Source organism: Neopsephotus bourkii, unplaced genomic scaffold (assembly GCF_033783945.1).
Source record: "Neopsephotus bourkii isolate Nb327-2 ecotype Australia unplaced genomic scaffold, CSIRO-AGI_Nbou_v1 NB_1328, whole genome shotgun sequence".
Classification (NCBI taxonomy): domain Eukaryota; kingdom Metazoa; phylum Chordata; class Aves; order Psittaciformes; family Psittacidae; genus Neopsephotus; species Neopsephotus bourkii.
The window spans coordinates 3142950-3166121 of NW_026901808.1; the positions used below are offsets into that span (position 1 = coordinate 3142950).

Genomic DNA, 23172 nt, shown 5'->3' on the forward strand with positions numbered 1-23172 from the left:
TTTATTTGGTACATATCTATAGCAATAAATAAGTATAAGTAAATGAAGCCCCATCCTGCTTTGCATAAAAATTGCAAAGCTATTATGTGCATTTACCTTTCTTAGTTATTTAAAGACAGGAAATTCTTGTCCACCTTTTCCTGGGCAGGGACAGGGCGAACTTTCTAAAAACTCCCCTGTTATCATTGTCCTCATTGAATTCTGGTCATTTTGGTGGCTAATTGGACTGTCTCAATCCCCACTGCACCATATGCTGCTGTTGCTGCTTATGAGCTGATGGTTTAAATGCAGCACTTTTCAGATTTCTTGGTTTTTTGTGCCTTTTTTGTGTCCTTTGTGTGTCCCTCAGCCCCATTTTCACCTCCTCTTCCTTTACCTACACTCTTTTATCTCTGAGGGTAGAATATTTGTGGGATTTGTTGGGAGGTTGCAGTGAGAGGAGCTGTTTGGGACTGGCAGTGCTACTGGGAGTGCTGCCATACGGTTTCCTACAGTGCCCTGAAAACTTCTGGATTGCTGAATTTATGTTTGTCAAAATGATCCATCTAGGGTCAACTGACCAGCTCAGACTTCCGGTCTGTTTCCTTCCTGATGTGTTGTTTTACAGTGATAGCTGTGATTGTCCCCTGTGCAGCCATAGAATCATAGATTAGTATGGGTTGGAAGGGACCTTCAAAGGTCGTCTAGTCTAACATCCCTGCATTGAGCAGGGGCTTCAATGAGATCAGTCATACGTGATAAAGCCATCATAGAGCTAGCCCAAAGTAAAGACTTGCAAACACAGGTTGCATGGGTGTCAGGCTCTCAGCATAGCTTGACCCCACAGCCTTGCTCTTGTTGCTGAGCCCACTGATATTCACTGATATCCACAGGCACAGAAGTGCCACAGTGCAGGCAGAACCTATGCCTGTTGGAGAAGGTTGTTATGAAAGATGCCAGCTAATGCACATATGAGTTAGGAAACTGAGACTTACACCTTTTAGCAATTACACTGAGAGTGCTTATACAGTTACCACACACTTTGAAACTAGTAGTGGAAAAGTCCGTGTTTTATCACTAATAATTTGGGGCATTTAGACTCTTCCCCATCTTTGATGCAGTGCTTTACTTCAAGTAATAGTACTTTTTCAGGACTTGTTCCCAGCATCGATCTCCTTTGCTTCCTCTTTTGTATTGCTTCACTACATACTGTCTGCAAAATCCATTACCTCAAGAGTTCTTGTATATAGTCTGCAAATCTCTGTTCAGGAGGGGCTTTCAGAGGCTGAATGGGGTAAATCAGATCTGGGGTTGATGTCCCAAACCAATTGAGTTTGGATCTGAAAGGAGCCTACTACCTAAGATAAACTTGGGTTTATAAATAACTGTCATTTTAAGACTGAAAAGTTTTTTGAGCAGTATAGGTCAAAAGAAGTCTGATGTCCTACTGAGGCAAATATTGCTCATCTTTCCAATCCAATAACTATATTCATTGGTTCCAGTAAAACCATTTCCCAAAGATATGAAGACAGGGATTTCATGAGAGAGGTTATTACAACCTTAGCTCACAAGCAAGGGAGACATTAAGCTTTAGAATAAAGAACAGTGCAGCTAATAGTCCCTTTAGTCTAATGTGATACAATTTTTATGCTGCTTTATTATTTCAAGCTGTGTAACAGCAGGTGTGTGTCTCCAGTTGTTCTTGCCTGTATGTTTTAGGGACGTGCAGGCTACATGGTCAATAACTTGGTCTGGCGCACAGCACCTGTACTAATGTAGCCTTTTAGGACTCATGTACCCCAGAGTGCTATCTAACCTATGGCCTGCAGAAGGCAATGAGCACTTAGTTTTAATTTAATCTCAGAGCTGATTGTAAAATGCAAATGGAAATACAAAGCTTCTCCCAGGAGCATCAGCTCAATAAATTGTTAGCGAAGTGCCAAACCAAAAGCAGGCACAGTGAGATATAGGTGCTTGTCTTTATTCCTTAAGGATTTCCTCAGTTTATTCTATTTGGTGAGCACAGCCATACAACTTGTTACTCATTCATCTCACGTACCATATTTATAAAGAAACAATTCATAGAATAAAACTGACCTTACCATAAAATGTCTATTTTTACACTGAATAAATTTGCGGGATTTTGTCCCTTATTTGTTTTGGTGATTACAATAATTCTGATTTCTCTCTGAGTTTCAAAATAGAAGAGACTACACAAAGTTCAATGCTGCCATCTAGCGCTGTACAGCAAAACAGGGATTAGCTACAGTTTAAAATGATGGTCTCGAAAATTTACAGGAATTCATCCACTCACAGCTATTCAAATGTAGGTGTCTACTGCTGCATGAGCTGAATGGCTGTTTGGGGTTCCCTGGATGGTTTATCCTGGTTTGATATCTTGACAGCTAAGATACTTGGCTCACATACGGCTACAGCAAAGAAAGGTGTTTGAATGGGAAGCTAAGCCCCCTTTAATCATCCAAATGAGAATTACTCACTGAAAGGAGCCAGTATCACAGCATAGATCATTTCTTAACATTTCCAGCCAAGGCCTGGATGGAAGGGAGGAAGAAAACTGCAAAGCCAGAGTCACACAGTAAGCCCTGAATGGGTGCTCTCACCTGCCCCTACTAGATATATAAATGGTGGTATCTTACCAAGGAGCCAACCCACTCCCTAGAGGTGCTCTTTCATAACTGCATTTGTGAGAGTTCATAAAGGAAAGCTTTGGTTAGTTTGTTGACTTGGACTGAAGCAATAAAACTCAGCCTCAGAGTGAAACTTGGAGGATTTGAGTGATTCCAGCTTGATCCAGATCCCATCTACCCCTTATGTTTGGATTTGTGCTGGAACATGGGTATGACTGGTCTGAGCTTCCCTCTGGGCATTCCGCCTTTTTCCTACCCTCTTCTCCATTGCACAAACCACAGCCCACTTGCTTTGCTCTCCCTGGAGATTCCTTTTTCACTTTTCACACTCATAGCATACAACTAAGCAGGAATCAGCACTGAGTTGTGCTGACATCAAGCAAACCTTCCAGGACCAGGCTAGCCTCAAGACTGACATTTCCTTTCAGTCAAAATGAAGATCAGCTTAGATAGATATATTACCATTTTGGTTTCCTTTCTCTCCCAAAGGTCTCAAGCAACTCGTTTCCGCTGGCACCAGCCTGCTCCTTTTGATAAGCAGCAAACATGGGCAATAGATAATGTCTACATTGGAGATGGCTGCATAGACATGTGCAGTGGCCATGGGAAGTGCGCACAAGACAACTGCATGTAAGTGCCATTTGTCCCTGTTCTGCCCAGCACTGCAGCATTCCACTTCTCTGTCATTTTAATGAACTTATCATCCTTATTCCTGAGCGGTTTCATGCTGTGTTCCTGTGCCCTCATCCTGGCACTGGCTGCAGAGGACCTGGGCTGAGGGTGGGACATGTCCACTAAGCAGAAGTGCCAGTTCTTCACAAGGCCAAATTTTGCCTGAGGACTGGTATTGGCTTGATGGTATGATGACTCTGCTCCATGATAAGGTTTGCCAGCAGAGGCAGACTGCCTTGATCCTCAAACTGTCTGTATAACAGCCCATATAGAGCCCTGCAAAGCTAACAAACAACAGCCAGATCTCTCCAGATTTGTCTGTCTGGCAACAGAGAAATACCTTCCAGATGGATGTATTGCTTTTTTCCAGCCATGAATAGCAACAGAAACAGGAGAATGGTTGTATAATTGCACTGCAACTGTGTTCACTAGAAATATATTCTGATGCAGAATAGACATAGTGTTATCTTCTATCCTGACAGCACTGAAGTACCAAGGCATGATCTCCCTGCTGAAATCTGCACAGTACCAGAACACATTTCCATGTTGTTACCCAATCTTTGACACATTATAAGAAGGCTTTTCAGAGGAGACAAAAAAAAGGGGGAGGGGGGTGGCACTATATAAAGAAACAACAGGAAAGAACCCATCCTCTGAAATTTTACAGAAACTTGCTTAAAATTTAATGTTAGCAGGGCATTCTTGAGCTTGGCACATTCTTTTAGGTTTATTTATCCAATTATAATGTATTTTACTGATTTTACTCTGTGCTGGAGTGTAATAGAGAGTGTACTCTATATTAGCAGCTTGCATGATACAAAATACTGGCCTTCCTAAAGTCATTTTTGTTTCATATTAACTACAAAAAGTGGCAGATGTTTGAAACCCCCATACATCAGTTGTGCACTAGCAAATGATGCAGACAGACTCTGTGTGGAATAAGATGGCACTTTAATGTGGAATAACATGGCACTGATGGAACCCCTACACGGAGCCTCTGCCAGCTGAACCTTGCATTTGCTTTCCTCCACAGCTGTGATGAGCACTGGGGTGGGCTGTACTGCGACGAGCCAGAGACCCCCCTTCCGACACAGCTGAAAGATAACTTCAACCGCTCACCATCGAACCAGAACTGGCTGACAGTGAATGGGGGCAAACTGAGCACAGTCTGCGGGGCGGTGGCCTCTGGGATGGCTCTTCACTTCAGCGGGGTGCGTGCTCAGCACCAGGGCCAGCTCACTCCATCTGACAGTATAAATGGGGATGATTTAAAAGATAAATAAATAGCAAGGTGGTAAAAAATATCAGTGTAACAATTAAACATATAGCATATTAAACAAACTTGCATCCTCTGACTAGCTGAGTCCAAAGTCAGACAGGTCCTACAGACTAGGGCCAGCCAGAAACAGTCCAGGAGAGCAGATACCATATTCCTGGCTATGCTGCAGCCAGGAAAATGAGGTATAGTGTGCATGACTCCTGAAAGGAACCGTGGAAGGGACTTTGGAGGTGGAGCTAGTAGATTTAAGCACAATCCAAGCATGTAGACATTAAATTCCACACAATCGTAATAGCCTCCTCATAGCACTTCCAGAGTTCTGGTCCATAACTTCCAGAGACCAGAGTTTGGTGTGGCTTCTTATCAGACCATAGAGGTAAACAAGTAAGTATGTATTTGCATGTATATAACTTGCACCTGGTCCTCAAAAATACATTCATGTATAGCCTCTTCCTTCATATATCTTACTGTTGGTGTTTTTTCAGGGTAAGATCAGAGAAAAATTTCCTGGTTTAGCTATATACATATGCAGGTATATAACCCAGACTGCTGCTAAATTACTGTTTGCTTACAGATAATGTTGGTATTACAAAAATGACCTAATAGTATTTTGGAAACATGTAAAACTTATGCTTGTATATCTCTTCCATGCAAATTTATAACTAGGCTCAAACTGATGAAAGCTTTCTGAAATAAAGTAACAAAGCATTACATTTTCACTTCCTTCCAGCGTGACTAAGTAGGCGCCAGTAACTAACTGAGCAACGTGATATATATAAGGGATTATGGGAAAACACACATAGTAAAATGCTGTGCCATTTGATGGTTTGCATAAATTGAGCCATTAGCACATTATCAGCAATTCATTAATTCTGCCTGGAAAACCTTGTGTTTTACACTGGAGGCATGGATTTTTGTAATTGTTGTATTCAGAAGAAAGGTGAATGCAATCCTTGATAGTGAATATTGTAAAGTAGGTGTAGGTACAGTAGCAAAGTGTATGAATACACAAGAGGAATTTTTAAGATGGAACATTGCTCAAATTATGTCCTCAGGCAATTGCATTTATTTTTCTGTTGTAGCTTTACCTTTCTTATAATTAATATAACTTTGTACAATTTCGAAGGTTTTAGAACATAAAGTTACACTAAGAGTGGCTGCGTAGCCTCACAATTTTTATGTTCATAAGTTTTGCCTGCCAACATATTTTTTATTGCTTTGAAGGGCTGCAGCCGTATGTTGGTTACAGTGGACTTGAACCTCACCAGTGCAGAATTCATTCAGTTTTATTTCATGTATGGATGTCTGATAACTCCTAATAACCGCAACCAAGGAGTGCTGCTGGAGTATTCTGTGAATGGTGGAATCACCTGGAGCCTATTAATGGAAATTTTCTATGATCAGTTCAGCAAGCCCGGGTTTGTAGATACCTTTTTCTGCCTATATTTCCTGTACTAAAGTAAGGTGGTCTTGAATATTTCATAAGAACCTGTGGGACATAATACTGCTGTGGTTTGGATGTCACATCTTTAAGAGTTCAGCCTATCCAGTACTGCAAGCATTTATGAATGGCCTTAGCACATGTGTTTGAGCATCAGCCATTGTGCAGCTGCTAGACCAGAAATACAAGGGTAGTAAGGAGTCTGTAGCAGCCTGGTAGATTTGTAAATGGTTGCAGGGAGATAAATCAATAGATACTGTAATGACATCCATCTGGTTCTTTGAGATACTTCCTTTTGCAATCTAGTTTCTTACTGACAAGAGCAGAAAGTTATGCTTGAACTAGTCAGACTGATGTATAGAGGAGAAACTGAATTTCTGCAGATAGTCATCAAAAGAACAGATACACCGAAGCCCTGTTCTCAGATATTTGTGATACTCAAATCATGCACAGATATGGGTGAACATTTTCCTCACTGACTCATTTAAAAAAATCATAAAAATGGGTCTGAGAGGGACCCATTATTTGTTCTTTAATTTAAGCACACCAAGAAATCATTAGCATTTTGACTGGACAAGAGATTTAAGTGTGCTATCATCTGTTGTATGTAAGTAGGAAGTATGTATGTATGTAGGAAGAAAATTGTATTGGAACACTGATATCTCCTGAATGGCTCCAGGCTGAAAATAGCAATTCTAATTTTACTTCAACATTCTCCTTCTTACCACCTCCCATAATTAGGACCTTAGTCTAGACTAGGTCTAGATCATTCATTTGGTCCATAAGCACAGCTGGAGCATGTGAAGTTGCTCAAACCATGCCATAGTCTGGCTGCTGGCCCTTCCCACCTCACTCCAAGCCCTGTCCCAGGGGTGACAGTGGGAGTGATCAGGAAAATGTTTTATTTCAGCAGCCTCCCCATAGAGGAACATATGCTAGATCACCTGGTCTTCTCCTTCTTTCCCAACTTCCTCATACTCTAGGAAACAACAGGAGTGGACCTGGTAAAAGCACCTGCCACAGACCATTGAGAAGTATCCTCCCTCCTGTGGCTTACCTACAACTAATTTCCCCTTTTTATTTCAGCTTTGTGAACATCCTCCTTCCCTACGATGCCAAAACCATTGGGACACGCTTCCGCTGGTGGCAGCCTAAACACGATGGCCTGGACCAGAATGACTGGGCTATTGACAACGTGTTGATCTCTGGCTCAGCTGACCAGAGGACAGTGATGCTCGACACCTTCAGCAGCGCTCCTCTGCCGCAGCATGAGCGCTCTCCTGCCGATGCAGGGCCCACCGGGAGGATTGCCTTTGACATGTTCATGGAAGACAAAACTACAGGTAAAGGTTTCATGTGGGTCTGAGTTAAAGAGCAAGAAGTCAGCACAGTGATTTCCAAATCTTGCTGAGCCTCTGAATCTTTGTCTCACCATGATGGGTATTACAGACATATGTAGTCTTCTTGCTATAAAAGACTTGTCTTTTAGTTTTAGTTCACAAAATGCAAAATTAAAGGATCTAATATAATTTTCCCTTTTTTACTGCATAAATTTACTTAGAAAACTGATTTGTCTTCAAAGAAAGAAAAAAGGATTAAAATGTGCCAGGTTTTCTAAGCAGGTTCCTTAGTCTGAATATCTGGTTCCTATTTCCTGACTTTTTAAAAAACTCTTTAGGCGTGTTAAGTTACTATAGGGATGCTGGGGAGGGACTCTTCATTAGGGACTGTAGTGATAGGACAAGGGGTAATGGATTAAAACTGAAACAGGGGAAGTTTAGATTGGATATAAGGAGGAAATCCTTTCCTGTTAGGGTGGTGAGGCACTGGAATAGGTTGCCCAGGGAGGTTGTGAATGCTCTGTCCCTGGCAGTGTTCAAGACCAGGTTAGACAAGGCCTTGGGTGGTATGGTTTAGTCTGATGTGTCCCTCCCCATGGCAGGGGCATTGGAACTTGATGGTCTTAAGGTCCTTTCCAACCCCAACTATTCTATGATTCTATGATTTAACAACTAAATTTTGTAGAGGATATAGTTCTGAATGTTTACAAGGCTTAACAACTTATTAACTATAACAAGTTAATTGTGCTGGAGTACCTACCCTTTGTGGAGACATGTAGGCAACACCCATTAAAAAGTTCTCCCATAATATCCAGTGCAACGGAAGTTTACATTTTTAGTAAGTCTCAAATCATTACTTAAGCATTAAAAAATAATGCTATATTGCTTAGGTAAGAGAGTAGTAAGGGGTGCTTTAAGCAATAAATGTGATAAATGTAATTAATATGTACATGGGAAAGATGAGGTACTGGCATTCTCAGGAGCAATACTGAATAATTCTCACATTGGCTGAAAAATAAAGCCATGAATCACCTTTAGTGGTTAAGACTACTCCCTGTTCTCTTTCATTTCTATTGTCATTGTGTATTACTGATGTTCCCACTTTTTTTCAAGTGAATGAACACTGGTTATTCCACGATGATTGCTCGATTGAGAGATTTTGTGATTCTCCTGATGGTGTCATGATCTGCGGGAGCCATGACGGCAGAGAGGTCTACGCAGTCACCCACGACCTGACTCCCACAGAAGGCTGGATTATGCAGTTCAAGGTGGTTTCTGTCTGCAATATAATTATTCAAAACCATGTTTTGCTCCAAGTCTGAATAGATCTTTCAGGAGGTAGAATGATGTATAGGCCTATGCATGAGACATTCCCTGCAGGGAAAACTGTTATTAGTCCATCCTCCTTTTTCTTACCTGCTCCATGTTGGTCAGCTTTAATACCACATGCTGTTCCCAGAGATGATGCACCCTTCTCTTCCAGCACAGCAGTTGTATGGACATCATGTAATAAGGGCATTATGCATATATAAGGTGACTATTTTGTTACAGCTGCTTGGTGAGGAAAAAGCAGCTCCAAACTACCCCACAGTGCTCCTGTGTTGTCATGCATTCACATCAAACCTGCACCCAAACTGTCCTTTATATACCCCTTTACCTAAATTAAAGAAATAACCCAGTGATATGTGGAAGTTGTAGAGCCCTTTGCACATCTCTCCCATAAAGATGGTCTGCCAAACATAACCAAGCTGGGTGGCCTCCTCTGAAGTATTCAGATGTTAGGCTGTGTGCGAGGAAAGATTATTAGTCATGGGATACTGGGGTGTAAGAGACAAGTGTCAAAACCTGGAAATCCAAAAAAGTGAGATAACTAGAAGAAAGCGAATCTCAGAATTTGGTACCTGTTCTTAATCTTGCAAATACTGATGAAATCTGTGGATGACTAGTACCATACAAGCACTGTTAATGCCATTATTAACGGAAGAAAATTCTACAGTCAGTTTTCAGGTACAAATATTTTTTTAAACTAACCATCACCACAATTAATTGTAATTTATTTATGTTCTCTTTTTTGTTAGGTTTCTGTTGGATGTAAAACCTCAGAAAAACTTGCACAAAATCAGGTCCATGTGCAGTACTCCACTGACTTTGGCGTTAGCTGGAGTTACTTAGTACCTCAGTGTTTACCGGCTGATCCCAAATGCTCTGGGATTGTTTCACAGCCATCTGTCTTCTTTCCCACAAAAGGATGGAAAAGAGTAACTTACTCACTGCCTGAAAACCTTGTGGGCAAGTAAGTATGAATTTATTACTCATTTTGTCATGGATTCAGTACCTTCTGAAAAACACAACAGAGGGTACATCTGCCTATTCATTTTCTTTCAAGGAAAGTGCAGACCAGCAGCATCCACATTCATTACGTATGCTGCAAAACTTTGTTTCCTGTCAATCAAGACTGACCATGTCTGAACAACCAGCAAAGTTATTATCCTTGCTTCTCTGCAGCCTGCTCTCCTCTGTTCAGACAGCCGCAGTCAATCATAGAGTAGATCTATGACCTTAGTGAGTGGAAGAATTACTCTTATTGTCTGCAGTAGCCACACATATGCAAACCATTTGTCTTTTTCTGCAAAATTAAAATCCTTTATAGTCTTTGAGTAATTTTCTCAGGAAGTATAACCAAAATTGAAATTCTTTCACAAGAAGCCAGAATAGCCATTTCCTCCCCAACAGTGCCTGGAACCCATCCATGTATCATAGGCAGTACATTGTGAAGAAGAAGATACGGATAAGTATAAAATCAATTTTAGCAGATGCTGTCAGATATTACTTGTGAAAGCTTGGAGAATAGTTCAGTCATAAATATTTTGTGTTTCACTCAACTTCTTTCAATTGAGCAAAATTGTTTTATACATATGTCTGTTTTTCTTTATTCCTTTATATCTAGTCCTGTGAGGTTTCGGTTCTACCAGAAATACTCAGATATGCAGTGGGCCATTGATAATTTCTATCTGGGCCCTGGCTGTCTGGAAAACTGCAGAGGTCATGGAGACTGCCTGAATGAGCAATGCATCTGTGATCCTGGGTATTCAGGTCCAAACTGCTATTTGACCCAAACACTGAAGGTAATTTTACTGCATGTTTAATTTTGCCATGTGTTTAGCTGAAAGAGGAGGGATTGATCCCACTTGAAATTTATCTTTGATTCCTGTCAGCCTGAAGATACTCAAATCTGTTTTCCACCCTTTTGTCAATTTTTAACAAAACTATTACTGCAGTATCCAAGAGCAGGTTTGTTCCTTTGCAAATAACACTGCCTAAAAAAGCTATGATAAAGTTCACTGTTCATCCTTAGGTCACCGTTATATGATCTAAATCACCCTTGCACATATGATTGTATTCAATCAAGACCTGTAGAAAGATTGTCTTTATCATAAAAAAGCTCACTGAAGTAGAAAGTACAAGAAATTGACATAAAATTAATTCACAGGGCAAGTGTAGAGTCCTGCATCTGGGGAAGAACAACCCATGTACCAGTACAGGCTGGGGACTGACCTGCTGGAAAGTAGCGAAGGGGAAAGGGACCTGGGGGTCCTGGTGGATAGGAGGATGACCATGAGCCAGCAATGTGCCCTTGTGGCCAAGAAGGCAAATGGCATCCTGGGGTGCGTTAGAAAGGGTGTGGTTAGTAGGTTGAGAGAGGTTCTCCTCCCCCTCTATTCTGCCTTGGTTAGGCCGCATCTGGACTATTGCATCCAGTTCTGGGCCCCTCAGTTCAAGAAGGACAGGGAATTGCTTGAAAGAGTCCAGCACAGGGCCACAAAGATGATTAAGGGAGTGGAACATCTCCTTATGAGGAGAGGCTGAAGGAGATGGGTCTCTTCAGCTTGGAGAAGAGGAGACTGAGGGGTGACCTCATCAGTGTTTACAAATATGTAAAGGATGAGTGTCAGGATGATGGAGCTAGGCTTTTTTTCAGTGATATCCAGTGATAGGACAAGGAGCAATGGGTGTAAACTGGAGCATAGAAGGTTCCACGTTAACATCAGGAAGAACTTCTTTACTGTGAGAGTGACAGAGCACTGGAACAGGTTGCCCAGGGGGGTTGTGGAGTCTCCCACATTGGAGATATTCAAGGCCCACCTGGACAAGTTCCTGTGTGATGTACTCTAGGTTACCCTGCTCTTGCAGGGGGGTTGGACCAGATGATCTCTTGAGGTCCCTTCCAACCCTTGGGATTCTGTGATTCTGTGATTCACCTAGCTGATAATAGTGTTACTCTATAATAAGAGAGTAAAATCTAATGCAATACTGGTAATTTAAAAGTTAATATATTTTTAAAATGTAACATATTTAGAAAAGTGTGTAAGGAGCCCCAGATTAGTTTAAAATGCAGTGTTTATCATCTAGTATTTTCTGCATCACATAAGAACAGAATAGGTGTGTGCTCCACAAAAACAACAGGTTAAGCAGCATTCTGTATAAAGAGACTATAGCTATTTAACTTTTCAGTTATCGTATCACTTGAATGATTATAACCTGGTTTTCATCTGAGATACTAATTACATGAACAAATATTATCTGTTTGCAGTTTTTTTAATTAGTAATGTATTCTTCACATTAAGGACATTTGGGATAAAATCCTAGCAATTTTAGGGGAGTTTTACTACTGTCTTCTTAAGGCCAGGATTTCAGTCATGGCATTGCTTTTACTGCACACCTGGAGGTAAGTGAAAATCAGAGATACATTCTATTCAAATACGTGCAGACAGTTGCATGAATGCATATTCACTACCATAACCCTAAAATTTCATTGTGGTACTGGTTTTGCTGGGGAAAAAAATACAGAATAGCAGTTTCTGTTACATATTCTTTAATAATCATAACTATGAACTAGACCCATTGTGGTGGCTTGACCCTGGCTACAAGCCAGGTGCCCACGAAAGTCACTGCCCTCCTCAGCTGGACAGGGGAGTGAAAGGCTCGTGGGTCAAGATAAGGGCAGGGAGAGATCACTCAGCAGTGACTGTCATGGGCAAAACAGATTCAACTTGGGGAAACAAATTTAATTTATTACCAATCAAGTCAGAGTAGGATAATGAGAAACAAAAACTAAATCTTGAAAACATGTTCCCTCCACTCCTCTCTTCTTCCTGGGCTTAACTTTACTCCCTAATTCTCTACCTCCTCCCCACCAGCAGCACAGAGGGATAGGGAATGGGGGTCATGGTCACTTCATCACACATTGCCTCTGCCTCTCCTTCCACCTCAGGGGAGGACTCCTCACACTTCCCCTGCTCCAGCATGGGGTCCATCCCATGGGAGACAGTCCTCCATGCACTTCTCCAATGTGAGTCCTTCACATGGACTGCAGTTCTTCATGAACTGCTCCAGTGTGGATCCCCCATGGGGTCACAAGTCCTGCAGCAAAACTGCTCCAGCCTGGGCTCCTCTCTCCACAGGGCCTGCTTCACAGACAGCCCCTTTCTCCAGTGAGGTGTTCTCCCTGGGCTGCAGGTGGAATATGTTCCACCATGGACCTCCATATGTTGCAGGGGCACAGCTGCCTCACTATGGGCTGCAAGGGAATCTGCTCTGGCATCTGGAACACCTCTTCCTTTCTTCTGCACTGACCTTGGAGTCTGCAGGGCTGTTTCTCTCACATATTCTCCCTCTGGCTGCAGTCGCTGTTGTATGGGTTTTCCCCCCTTCCTAAACTTCATCCCTGAGGCTCTCTCAGTATTTCTGATGGGCTCAGCCTTGGCCAGCAGTGGGTCAATCTTGGAGCCTTCTGGCATGGGCTCCTTCAGACAAGGGGAAAGCTTCTAGCAGCTTCTCACAGAAGCCACCTCAGTAGCCCCACTGCTACCAAAACGTTAACACACAAACCCAATACACTCATTCATTTGCACATGCAGATTTTAGTGTGCTGGATTACTCCCAAGTATGTTAGAACACAGCCATAATGCATATTCACATTTATCCAATTCAGTCCAAGTGGCCAAATGTCTAGCCAAAAGTGACTATGTTCAGCCACCCTGAAAAAAAATTCTTGCAGTGTTCATGAGCCTTCAACCATGTTTAGCTCAGTGCCAGCTGTGATCATCACAAAGGCTTCAGGTCATAATTACCTGTGCTTTATGTTAAACACTTTACTTACAGACTTTCCTGAAAGAGCGCTTTGACAATGAAGAAATTAAACCAGATTTATGGATGTCCTTAGAAGGTGGAAATACCTGTACCGAGTGTGGGATTCTTGCAGAAGATACAACTCTGTATTTTGGAGGTGCAACTGTGAGGCAAGCTGTCACTCAGGATCTGGACCTGAGGGGGGCAAAGTAGGTCATGTTTGTATGTCATTTTAACGGGGAACTCTGTTAAACACTGACAAAGCAGCAGATAACATAGCTTATAGCTCAGGGAACTCCTAGGCCATCACAAGCACAGTGCTGTTTCAGGTAGACACTATGAGTTATGATTCTCAAAGCACTGATGCTTTCAGATGAGTCACAGAGAGCAAGGCTCACCCTACAAGAGTGAGACCAGTCTGCTATGTGCAGGTAAAGCAGCAGATTCCCTTCCCCTGGGATGTCCTGGAGTCATTGAGACCCCACAGTCTCCTGGGCATCACTGTCTCCACTCCTGGAGGCACCAGCTATGTCTCTCACTTTGTTCAGAACATAACCTCTGCTGGTTGTGCTCTCTTGGGTGCCCAAACAAGACCTACTTCACTCACATGCTGTAGAAAAGGATAACCAGGAGAGCAATGGAATTATGCCACTTTAGACAAGCTAAGGACATGATGACAACTAGAAGCAACTTCAGCATCATTCCCCTTGACTGTATGGGTTTAATGAAACCACATGTTCTCACCTCTGTAATTCAGTAAGAACTAGCTGAATCACACAAGCTTTCAGGAAGGAAGGGGCCTCCAAGGGTCTCTAGTCCAACCTCATGCTCAAAGACAGGTCAACACTGAATTCAGATGAGGTTGTTCAGGGCTTTGTCCTGCTGAGTCTTGAAAAACCTCCAAGGACAGAGATTCCTTGGTCTCTCTGGACAACTTGATTCAGTGTTGAATTAGTGATTTCCTCCCTTCTTCATTATACCTGGTGAGGATGCCCACTGTCTCCCATACCCAGCCATCTTTTCCAGGCTGAATCAGCCATGTCCTGCATCCTCTCCTCACAGGACATGTGCTCTAGCCCCAACCATTTCAGTGGCTTCCATTGACTTTGCCTTGCTTTATCAGCTTACGTACTTCATTGGTGTAAGGGCACCTTGTTAACTCATGCTGAGCTTCCTTTCCATGAGGACTCCTAGGCAACTGTTAGCAAAGCAGCTCCTAGGCAGTCAGTCCCCAGCCAGTACCACTGCAAGGAGTTATCTTTCCCAGGGGCAGGACTTGGCCAGATTTCATGAGGTCCCCATGAGAATTACCAGGCAATGTTTTTGGAAACCTGTGTTCTACTTGTACATTGAGGTTACTTCCTTAAAAATGCTGTCATTTTGAACATTTTCAGCACATCTGCTAACAGAAAGCAAACTTACTGATTTGTGCAGATGTTTAACAGATGTAAACTTACACATTTACTCTTAGATTTCTACAATACTGGGGGAGAATTGGGAGTGAAAACAACATGACAACATGCCACAGACCAACTTGCAGAAAGGAGGGAGTACTGCTAGACTATTCCATTGATGGAGGCAAGTACATCCTGTAATTTCAGCCAAGCTAAAGCTTTGTTCTCTATTCAAGCACCATGAATATCTGACAAATTGTTGGAGAGATCCAAAATAAGGTCATTTTTAATTGTAAAGTTATTTTTGTCCTTACAAATTTTTTCCCCATCTAAAATTTCCATCTGTTGCTCAGTTTTCCATAATCCTCCTGCCTGATTTCAGTAATCAGTAGCTTCCAGACAATTCAATTATTCTGTGATGTGATTACAAAATTGCTCTTGAAATGAGTACAGTTGCCAGCTACCTTTAGAAGTTAAGACTTGTCTATCAGAAAGCCATAGCTATTATTTTTTATTATTATTTCTTATTATTTTTGATCTTTTAGAAGATTCTACCATACACTTGTTTTTATTATTAAACCTGCATCTTTTCTTTCTAGGGATAACCTGGACTTTGCTTCATGAGATGGATTACCAAAAATACATCTCAGTCAGGCATGACTACATCCTCCTCCCTGAACACGCTCTGACCAATACAACCCGCTTGCGTTGGTGGCAGCCTTTCACCATCAGCAATGGGATTGTGGTTTCAGGCCCTGACCGGGCGCAGTGGGCACTGGATAACATCCTGATCGGAGGAGCAGAGATCAACCCCAGCCAGCTGGTAGATACGTTTGATGATGGTAAGAAAGGCTGTAGCAGCTAATCTGTTGTCTGGCATTATCTTATCTAAGATAAACCCTGTGAGCTTGCAAGCAGATGTTTTCATTTGGTAGACTAATGCTGTTATTATGCTGTTCTTCATGCTACTGATAAGGGTGTGTAAATACATATACATGTATATTCAGATATGTGTGTGTATATATATGTATATAAGAAAGGCAATTTTTTTTTTTTGTTTCAGTCCAACTAATTTCATTTAAATTCATGGTAGTAAAGGTTTTTTTAATAATTTTTTTTAAGTACTATTATTTAAGCATTTTAATTACCTCTCTGGAGCTGAGGTTTTCATTATATCTGTTAGTAGCTTACTGTGTTTGTCATGACAGATAGCATAAATTTATTGTTCATATCACTAAAGTACTGTATGTAATCATTCTGTGGAATCATTACCAAGCCTTGATATTTATCAATATAATGCAGTAATTGTATTTAACTCATCTTAATAGAAGGCACTTCTCATGAAGAAAACTGGAGTTTTTACCCCAATGCAGTCAGGACTGCAGGGTTCTGTGGAAATCCATCATTCCATCTCTACTGGCCAAATAAGAAAAAAGACAAAACACACAACATCCTGTCCTCCAGGGAGCTCATTATACAGCCAGGATACATGATGCAGTTTAAAGTAAGAAATGTTCTCTCTCTTTCCAAAGTAAAGTATGCAGTGAAAAATCACCAAATGTGTCTCCAGAAATTATTCTTCCAACTAGAATGCCCAATTTGATGAATAATTAATAATGGCATTTTATTAGCATTTAAAAGAAATTCTAAAATGTAGGTAATGGGAACCAGAAATGTTGCATAATGCTAAATATCAAATTATTCTGACTGCATGCTTTGGGGTTACTGAGAGGAATTGGAAGTCTAATCCCTTTTTCCTGAAATTACTGGATCATCAGATACAGTAGGCATTATTTTTAAAGTCAGAATACACAGCATGCAGAACATGCCATTTTCCCCTAACTCATGAATAAGCAGAAAAGGCAAAGTAGAGGCAGGCTGGAGAAGAATGGCTTATGGAAAATGCAAAAGTGCTCAAGCAGGAATACCCCTTCTAACTACTTGTGTCATGGCAAATCATCTAAATAATCAGAGAAACGCTTCTAAATATTTTACTTTGTTTTAGGGTAGAATTCTGCACAGGGACAAAGGCAATGCATAGTTATTGTTCAGGAATGCTCTAGGTCCTTCCCCAAGCACCACATCTTAAATAAGCCGGAAACTATTATGAAAGCAGGGTTACCAAAATAGTCACCCATTTTCTTGTTGTTTTTTTTCTTGCTCTTCTGTTTGACAAGACAGTTCCAGAATTTTCCATCTTCCACTAATCAATATTTTCAACTTTTCACAACATTGTTGCTTATTTTATATTGAGTGCTTAATGTAATCCCTAAAGCACCACTTCCCCCACTCACAGAGCTTGCCACCTTCAAGGAAATTATAAAAGAGGAGTCTTGCATGCTTTTTACTGCTGAAACCAAGACCCACCCCAAGCTTCTTATTTTACCCAGCCTGCCATCTTTTTCCTCTATTTTAAGGCCAAAACTATGATGTTCAAGGTCAGGTTGGACAGAGCCTTGCGTGACATGGTTTAGTGTGAGGTGTCCCTGCCCATGGCAGGGGGGTTGGAACTAGATGATCTTAAGGTCCTTTCCAACACTAACTATTCTATGATTCTATAACCAACCGCCATTTAATAGTTCACATTACTAAACTCTCATTGCAAAGTTTTTCTCTCCTGACTCTCTCCTTCACCAGTAACAGCAGAGATTTTATTTCTAAACTAAGAACTCAGCTTTAGTACAGGGCTGCCATTTAGTGTTGAAGCTCTTAAAATTTAGCTTTTTGGTATCTATTCAGTTCTGTACATTGAGTACTGTAACCTTTCCACTCTAATATAACACAAATATGTCTATTGTTTTAAATAGTCAGAATAATCCTGTTCTTAAATTGGATTGACTTGAGGTTTATGTCCATATGTTTATCGTTATACATTATAAATGCCATACATAATTAACTTGTAGTTAAATATTAAACTTCCTGAAATGCCAAGGAGCTACCACATCTTTGTGTTTCAGAACAGTTTATTTAGATATCTAATTTGAACTTTAGGAATGTAGTGTCAAGATTCTATTTGACAATAACAGTAGCAATAAAATAAAATTCATTAATTCATATCTGAAGTGCTGCATCTTTTGTTTTCCATCCACTTTTGACGGATTTGTCCAAGATCTAAGTTGGCTATCTGTTTTACATACCCCATAAAGAAAAAAAAGGAGAGCACGACTTCATTATATATCACATTAATGTCTACCTGAATTGTTATAGCAGCCAATATTATTTGTGCTACAGATCGTGGTTGGCTGTGAGGCAACTTCTTGTGGGGACCTGCACTCTGTGATGCTGGAGTATACGAAGGATGCCAGGTAATGACAGCAGAATACGTAGGCCTAAAAAAAATAATATTATATTAAAAACCTAGAGTGCTTTTGTTTATTAAATCAATAACTTGGCTATTCATCTTGTAGCAGGATCTGAACAAAGCCTGTGTGCAAGCACTGGGATTTGTCTACGTAACTCCCATAAATGTTCTTTGTAATTTATCCCAGATGTTGACAGATTCATGGCACTGAGTTTGCAGTTACAGTAATGAGCATATTCCTGTTAAACATGTGCTCACAGAAAACCACATTCACAGGAAACTGTTGTTTTAGTATGATACAGGACCAAGTGGGACTTACTTAACTCTGAATTGTTTTTCAGCTAGTGAACAATTAATAACACTGTATCCTGTGTGGCTGTATAATAGTGCATTATAGTTTATAAAAGTGAAGGCATATTCTGTGCTGAAATGATTGTAGGAGAACATGAAGCATATTCTGTTGGGACTCTTTTGAATACTGTAAGAGAGAGACTAAGGAAGAGACTCCTGAATAGTTCCTTCTGTCATGCCAAACCAGACGAGCTTTGGGACTCTGCTGTGTGTACCATCATCAAGGGCTTCACAGCATGAAAACCTGATGCTGTAAAGACCTCCCTGGTTGCAGCAGTGCTTCAGCCTCTCACTTCTTGTCTAGTTGTGTCTACAGAATGAGTATGGAAACTATTACTGACAATCTCTTGGGTTTGTTTAATAAGACGGGCAATGCCATGACCGGCTTCCCTTTCAATATTCTTTCAGTTGTTCTAAATCATTTTTTTGTTTGTTTCCTACAGGACAGACTCATGGCAGCTCGTCCAGACACACTGTCTTCCTTCCTCATCTAATAGTATTGGCTGCTCCCCATTTCAATTCCACGAAGCTACCATCTATAACTCTGTCAACAGCTCCATGTGGAGAAGAATAACTATCCAGCTGCCTGATCATGTCTCATCCAGGTAGGTTACTGAAAGGTCAGCTCATTGTGGACTTACAAAGTGCCAGCTGTCTTGCTGGCACTGTTCGCTTGGAACAACTGGTGAATTAAAAATGCTTCTTTATTGCTGGATTTAAACCTGACACATAATTCATGTTTTTCAGAAAGCTTTTTGTTAACAGAATTGGCTACTGCCAGTGACATAGCAGCTACCCATTCAGGGTGGGCCTTTCCAGTTACTGAAATCACAGTCCTTTCACAAGACATTTTTCATTTCATCTGCTGCTAGTGTATTTGAACAGCACTGAACAGATGTGCTTAATTGCTACATATCTTAATACAGTGTTTGGATTTTGGTATTTACAGTGCAACTCAGTTCAGGTGGATTCAGAAGGGAGAAGAACTAGAGAAGCAAAGCTGGGCGATTGACCACGTGTATATTGGGGAAGCGTGCCCTAAGCTCTGCAGTGGCCATGGATATTGCACAACTGGAGCCATTTGCATTTGTGATGAAGGATATCAAGGTTTCATTTCTTCAATTTCTTTCTTACACATCTGCTACAGTCTCATCTAGGTCAAAATTAAACACAAAAAGTGATATGTCTAAATTTATCACTGGATTGCTTGAGTAACAAATTCTAAATTAAAAATTTGTCAGAACTACAATTAACTATTCTTCCTTCCCTTTCTGGTTTGAGTCAGTAGTCTCTCCTGTCTGCATTGTATGTCAAGCCCATTTAGCCTTCAATGAAGGCAGAATTTGGCTACCTGCCCACCCCAAAATGGCTTCCACCCTTTTATTTGAAGGATGCACCCATTCCCATGGGATGTGTACATGGAAACGAGATGTTGGCAACTGGCACCTGTAATGGACTCAGTTCTATGTCATAGAATGCTATGACAGAGTATTTGCTCTAATGCCTCAGTGCAGCTAAGCACATGTCTAATGGTATTTGAATGCCCCTGTTAAATTCTAAGTACTTTGTGGGAGTGCAGCCAGTGTTTATTGTCTTCCAGGAGAGTCTCAACTTTATAAGATTGGATCCCTTCCTGGTTTAGATATATTTCCCTTCAACTGGCAATTTGAGGTTTCTCATATAGGCATCAATGCAAAATAGGAGAAATGATATTGCAGTTCTTGAAGTTATACTACTGTAAAAATTAAGACTCACAGCCTCAGTGTTCTAAAAGTGAATGCTGTACATTCAATATGCACATTATTAATGGATCTGCTGGTATACTCAGCCTGTAGTCACACTGTATATTGGGCCTCAACCTTGAATGGAATCACAATGAACTGTAACTCAATTTTATCCGTTCTTTTGATTTTTGTGTGGTTTATAACTTCACTCTTGTCATTTCTAGGTGATGACTGCTCTGGCTTTAGCCATGACCTTCCCAGCTATATTAAAGATAATTTTGAATCTGAAAGAGTCACTGAAATAAACTGGGAAACTATTCAGGGGGGAGTGATAGGGAATGGTTGCGGACAGCTGGCACCCTATGCCCACGGAGATTCACTCTATTTTAATGGATGTCAAATACGACAAGCAGTGACTAAGCCTCTGGATCTCACCCGAGCAAGGTAATACTTTGAGCCTAAAAAGCTCTTTTAGCAGCTCATGAGAAAGGAAACTCTTCATATATTTGTGCAGCAATGTAGGCCAGTACTGATGAGGATGGACTGACCCAGCTGAACCATGCAGTCAGATGTGGCTGGCAGATAAACATTAGGGCTGGCATAATGCTTTGTGACTTCCATCTGGGAGATGGAGAGTGAGAAGGAAGCAATGTCAGATGAAAAGGTCAGATGTTTTTGTCATGCCCAACAGAGCACTCTCTAGTAAGCCAGCACTGACAATGAATCCATTGGCAAAGACTGGACACCAGACTGTCTGGGCCAGTGCCTGATCTGATAAGACAAATCCCATGTCTGCATGTGCCTCCATGACAGTTATGACTAAAGATGCCATTAGTAATCACAGACTCATTTTCCTGTTTCAGTTGTCAAATAGAATTACACTCACCTGGCAATAAACAGGAGTATCTTTTTCATCTGTTGAGCCTGTTTGGCCATGGAAAACCAAATGCAACCAGTCTGTGCTGGCTCTTAACAGAGTGACAGCTTTCTGGACTGGTTTGTATTTAGCTGTCTAAAGGAAGATTAGAAACAAGATGAACTGGCAAATGGGACAGATGTAAATTAGGCTCTTCCTTTCTTATTTGAACACCCACTTATCTTTTTGACACTTTATTATAGCCAACCTTTATTTGCCCCCCTTTTTTTGTTTATTGTTTTATACACTCGTTTGCATGTTTATGTTGTTTATCTATCTCAGTTTTGTGTGGATACATTGTAAAATTGGATCTATTACCTCAAATTCTATGGCAATGTTATACATAGTAAACTATTACTTTGGAAGGGAAACTGTGTTTTAGAGATGTTGAGAACAGTTTATTTTGCATGTTAAAAGTAATGATTCTTGAGGATGCTCAAAGTTTTAATAAGGTAACTGCAATAAACCTGGAAATGCTATTTTTCCAGTTTGAAGGGGTTTTTTGTATATTGAAAATACCTTTTCTGTGTTTTACAGCAAAATCATGTTTGTTTTGCAAATTGGAAGCATTTCACAAACAGACAGTTGCAATACCAATCTGAGTGATCCCAACACTGTAGACAAGGCAGTGCTCCTCCAGTACAGTGTAAATAATGGAATTACATGGCAAGTAATTGCACAGCATCAGCCAAAGGACTTTATACAAGCCCAAAGAGTGTCTTATAATGTTCCCCTGTGAGTACCCAGTCACATTTCATTACCTTTAAGGGGAGAAGATATATTTCTACTAAGAATCTATTTTTGCATCACTGTGCAAGTAAGAAGTCTGATGAGAGGGTAAACAAAGAAGAAAACTTAAGGGGAAAGCTGATTAAGAAATTCCAGCCTAATGTTTATCAATATACTTGAAAGAAAAACAGGTTGCTTGTTTTAAAGATATGATAAAAAATAATCCTTCTTTCTGTGCATTTTTCAGCATTGTTTTGCATGTTTTGCCTGTACAGTGTGTTGATATTCAGTGGTGTAGAATAATGCTTTAACTTTGCTCTCAGTTCTGTTGGGGGTTAAATAGGGATATGCAAAACACCAATAGTCTGGAGCTCTCACAGGCTCTTGTGTTTGTGATGACAGGGAGGCACGAATGAAGGGAGTCTTACTGCGCTGGTGGCAGCCCCGTCACAATGGAACAGGTCATGATCAGTGGGCTTTGGACCACGTAGAAGTCGTCCTGTGAGTATCAGCTTCACCTCATCCCACCCCATCTTAGAAAGCACTGAAATTCCTCTAGCATGCCATGAGTGTTAAACTCAGTAAGAATTGTTGTGGGCCAGGGAATGCTTTAAGAATCAGTCTTTGCTAATACTCTGCCCTGACTGTAACTGTCAGTGGTTAAGATGGCCATGAAATAAGTGCCACAGCAGGGGTGTTGCGCATCATGGAAAAATGCAGGAGGGAAAGTGGGGCTTTATCACAACCAAGTATTGGTGTGGTCGCGTAATACCAGCAATGACTATGAAAAAAATACTGTGCTGGGACATAAGAAAGGATGTTCCCATTCAACCCTGTGCTGCCATGTAAGGCTGACTTATATCCTTTCAAAGATACAAAAGAGTCTGCTGTATTGCTCTTTGCACAAAGTAATGTTGTTGTGCCTCTGAAAAATCTGCGTTAGCAACTAATGCCTTATTCATTTCCTTTTTTTAGTAAGAAGGATACTGTTCAGAAACAGGGTTCACTATATCAGGTTCCTATGGTCCGAGCTCTATATTCATCCCCTTGTCAAGATTTGACCAAGTGTCTGCACCCTCCTGATTCTCCCATTCTTGAGATGGGTTTCGCTGGCAGCTAACCCGTTTTTCCTGTGTTACATCACGAAGAGATGACCTGCTTTTTCTCTAACAATTTAGTTCCAGTAGAAGTGAAATGCTAGTGGCTTCCTGGGCGGGAACTCATCGCTGACAGTGGTTGGCAGAGAGAGGCGTGCCTGCTCCATAGATA

General features: G+C 41.0%; 1 protein-coding gene across 2 annotated transcripts in view; it reads left to right on the forward strand.

The window, feature by feature from the left end:
- The window catches only part of RELN (reelin), a 290067-nt gene that overhangs the window by 257602 nt on the left and 9293 nt on the right, over positions 1-23172 (forward strand). For both annotated transcript variants that reach the window (XM_061366298.1, XM_061366299.1), the window contains exons 47-63: positions 3117-3257; positions 4333-4510; positions 5803-5996; positions 7106-7362; positions 8473-8627; positions 9438-9652; positions 10307-10484; positions 13522-13697; positions 14960-15066; positions 15482-15724; positions 16211-16386; positions 18114-18187; positions 18978-19139; positions 19484-19641; positions 20483-20702; positions 21712-21909; positions 22306-22404. In XM_061366298.1, the coding sequence (XP_061222282.1) occupies positions 3117-3257; positions 4333-4510; positions 5803-5996; positions 7106-7362; positions 8473-8627; positions 9438-9652; positions 10307-10484; positions 13522-13697; positions 14960-15066; positions 15482-15724; positions 16211-16386; positions 18114-18187; positions 18978-19139; positions 19484-19641; positions 20483-20702; positions 21712-21909; positions 22306-22404 (2931 nt within the window). The remainder of the gene's footprint in view (positions 1-3116; positions 3258-4332; positions 4511-5802; positions 5997-7105; positions 7363-8472; positions 8628-9437; positions 9653-10306; positions 10485-13521; positions 13698-14959; positions 15067-15481; positions 15725-16210; positions 16387-18113; positions 18188-18977; positions 19140-19483; positions 19642-20482; positions 20703-21711; positions 21910-22305; positions 22405-23172) is intronic.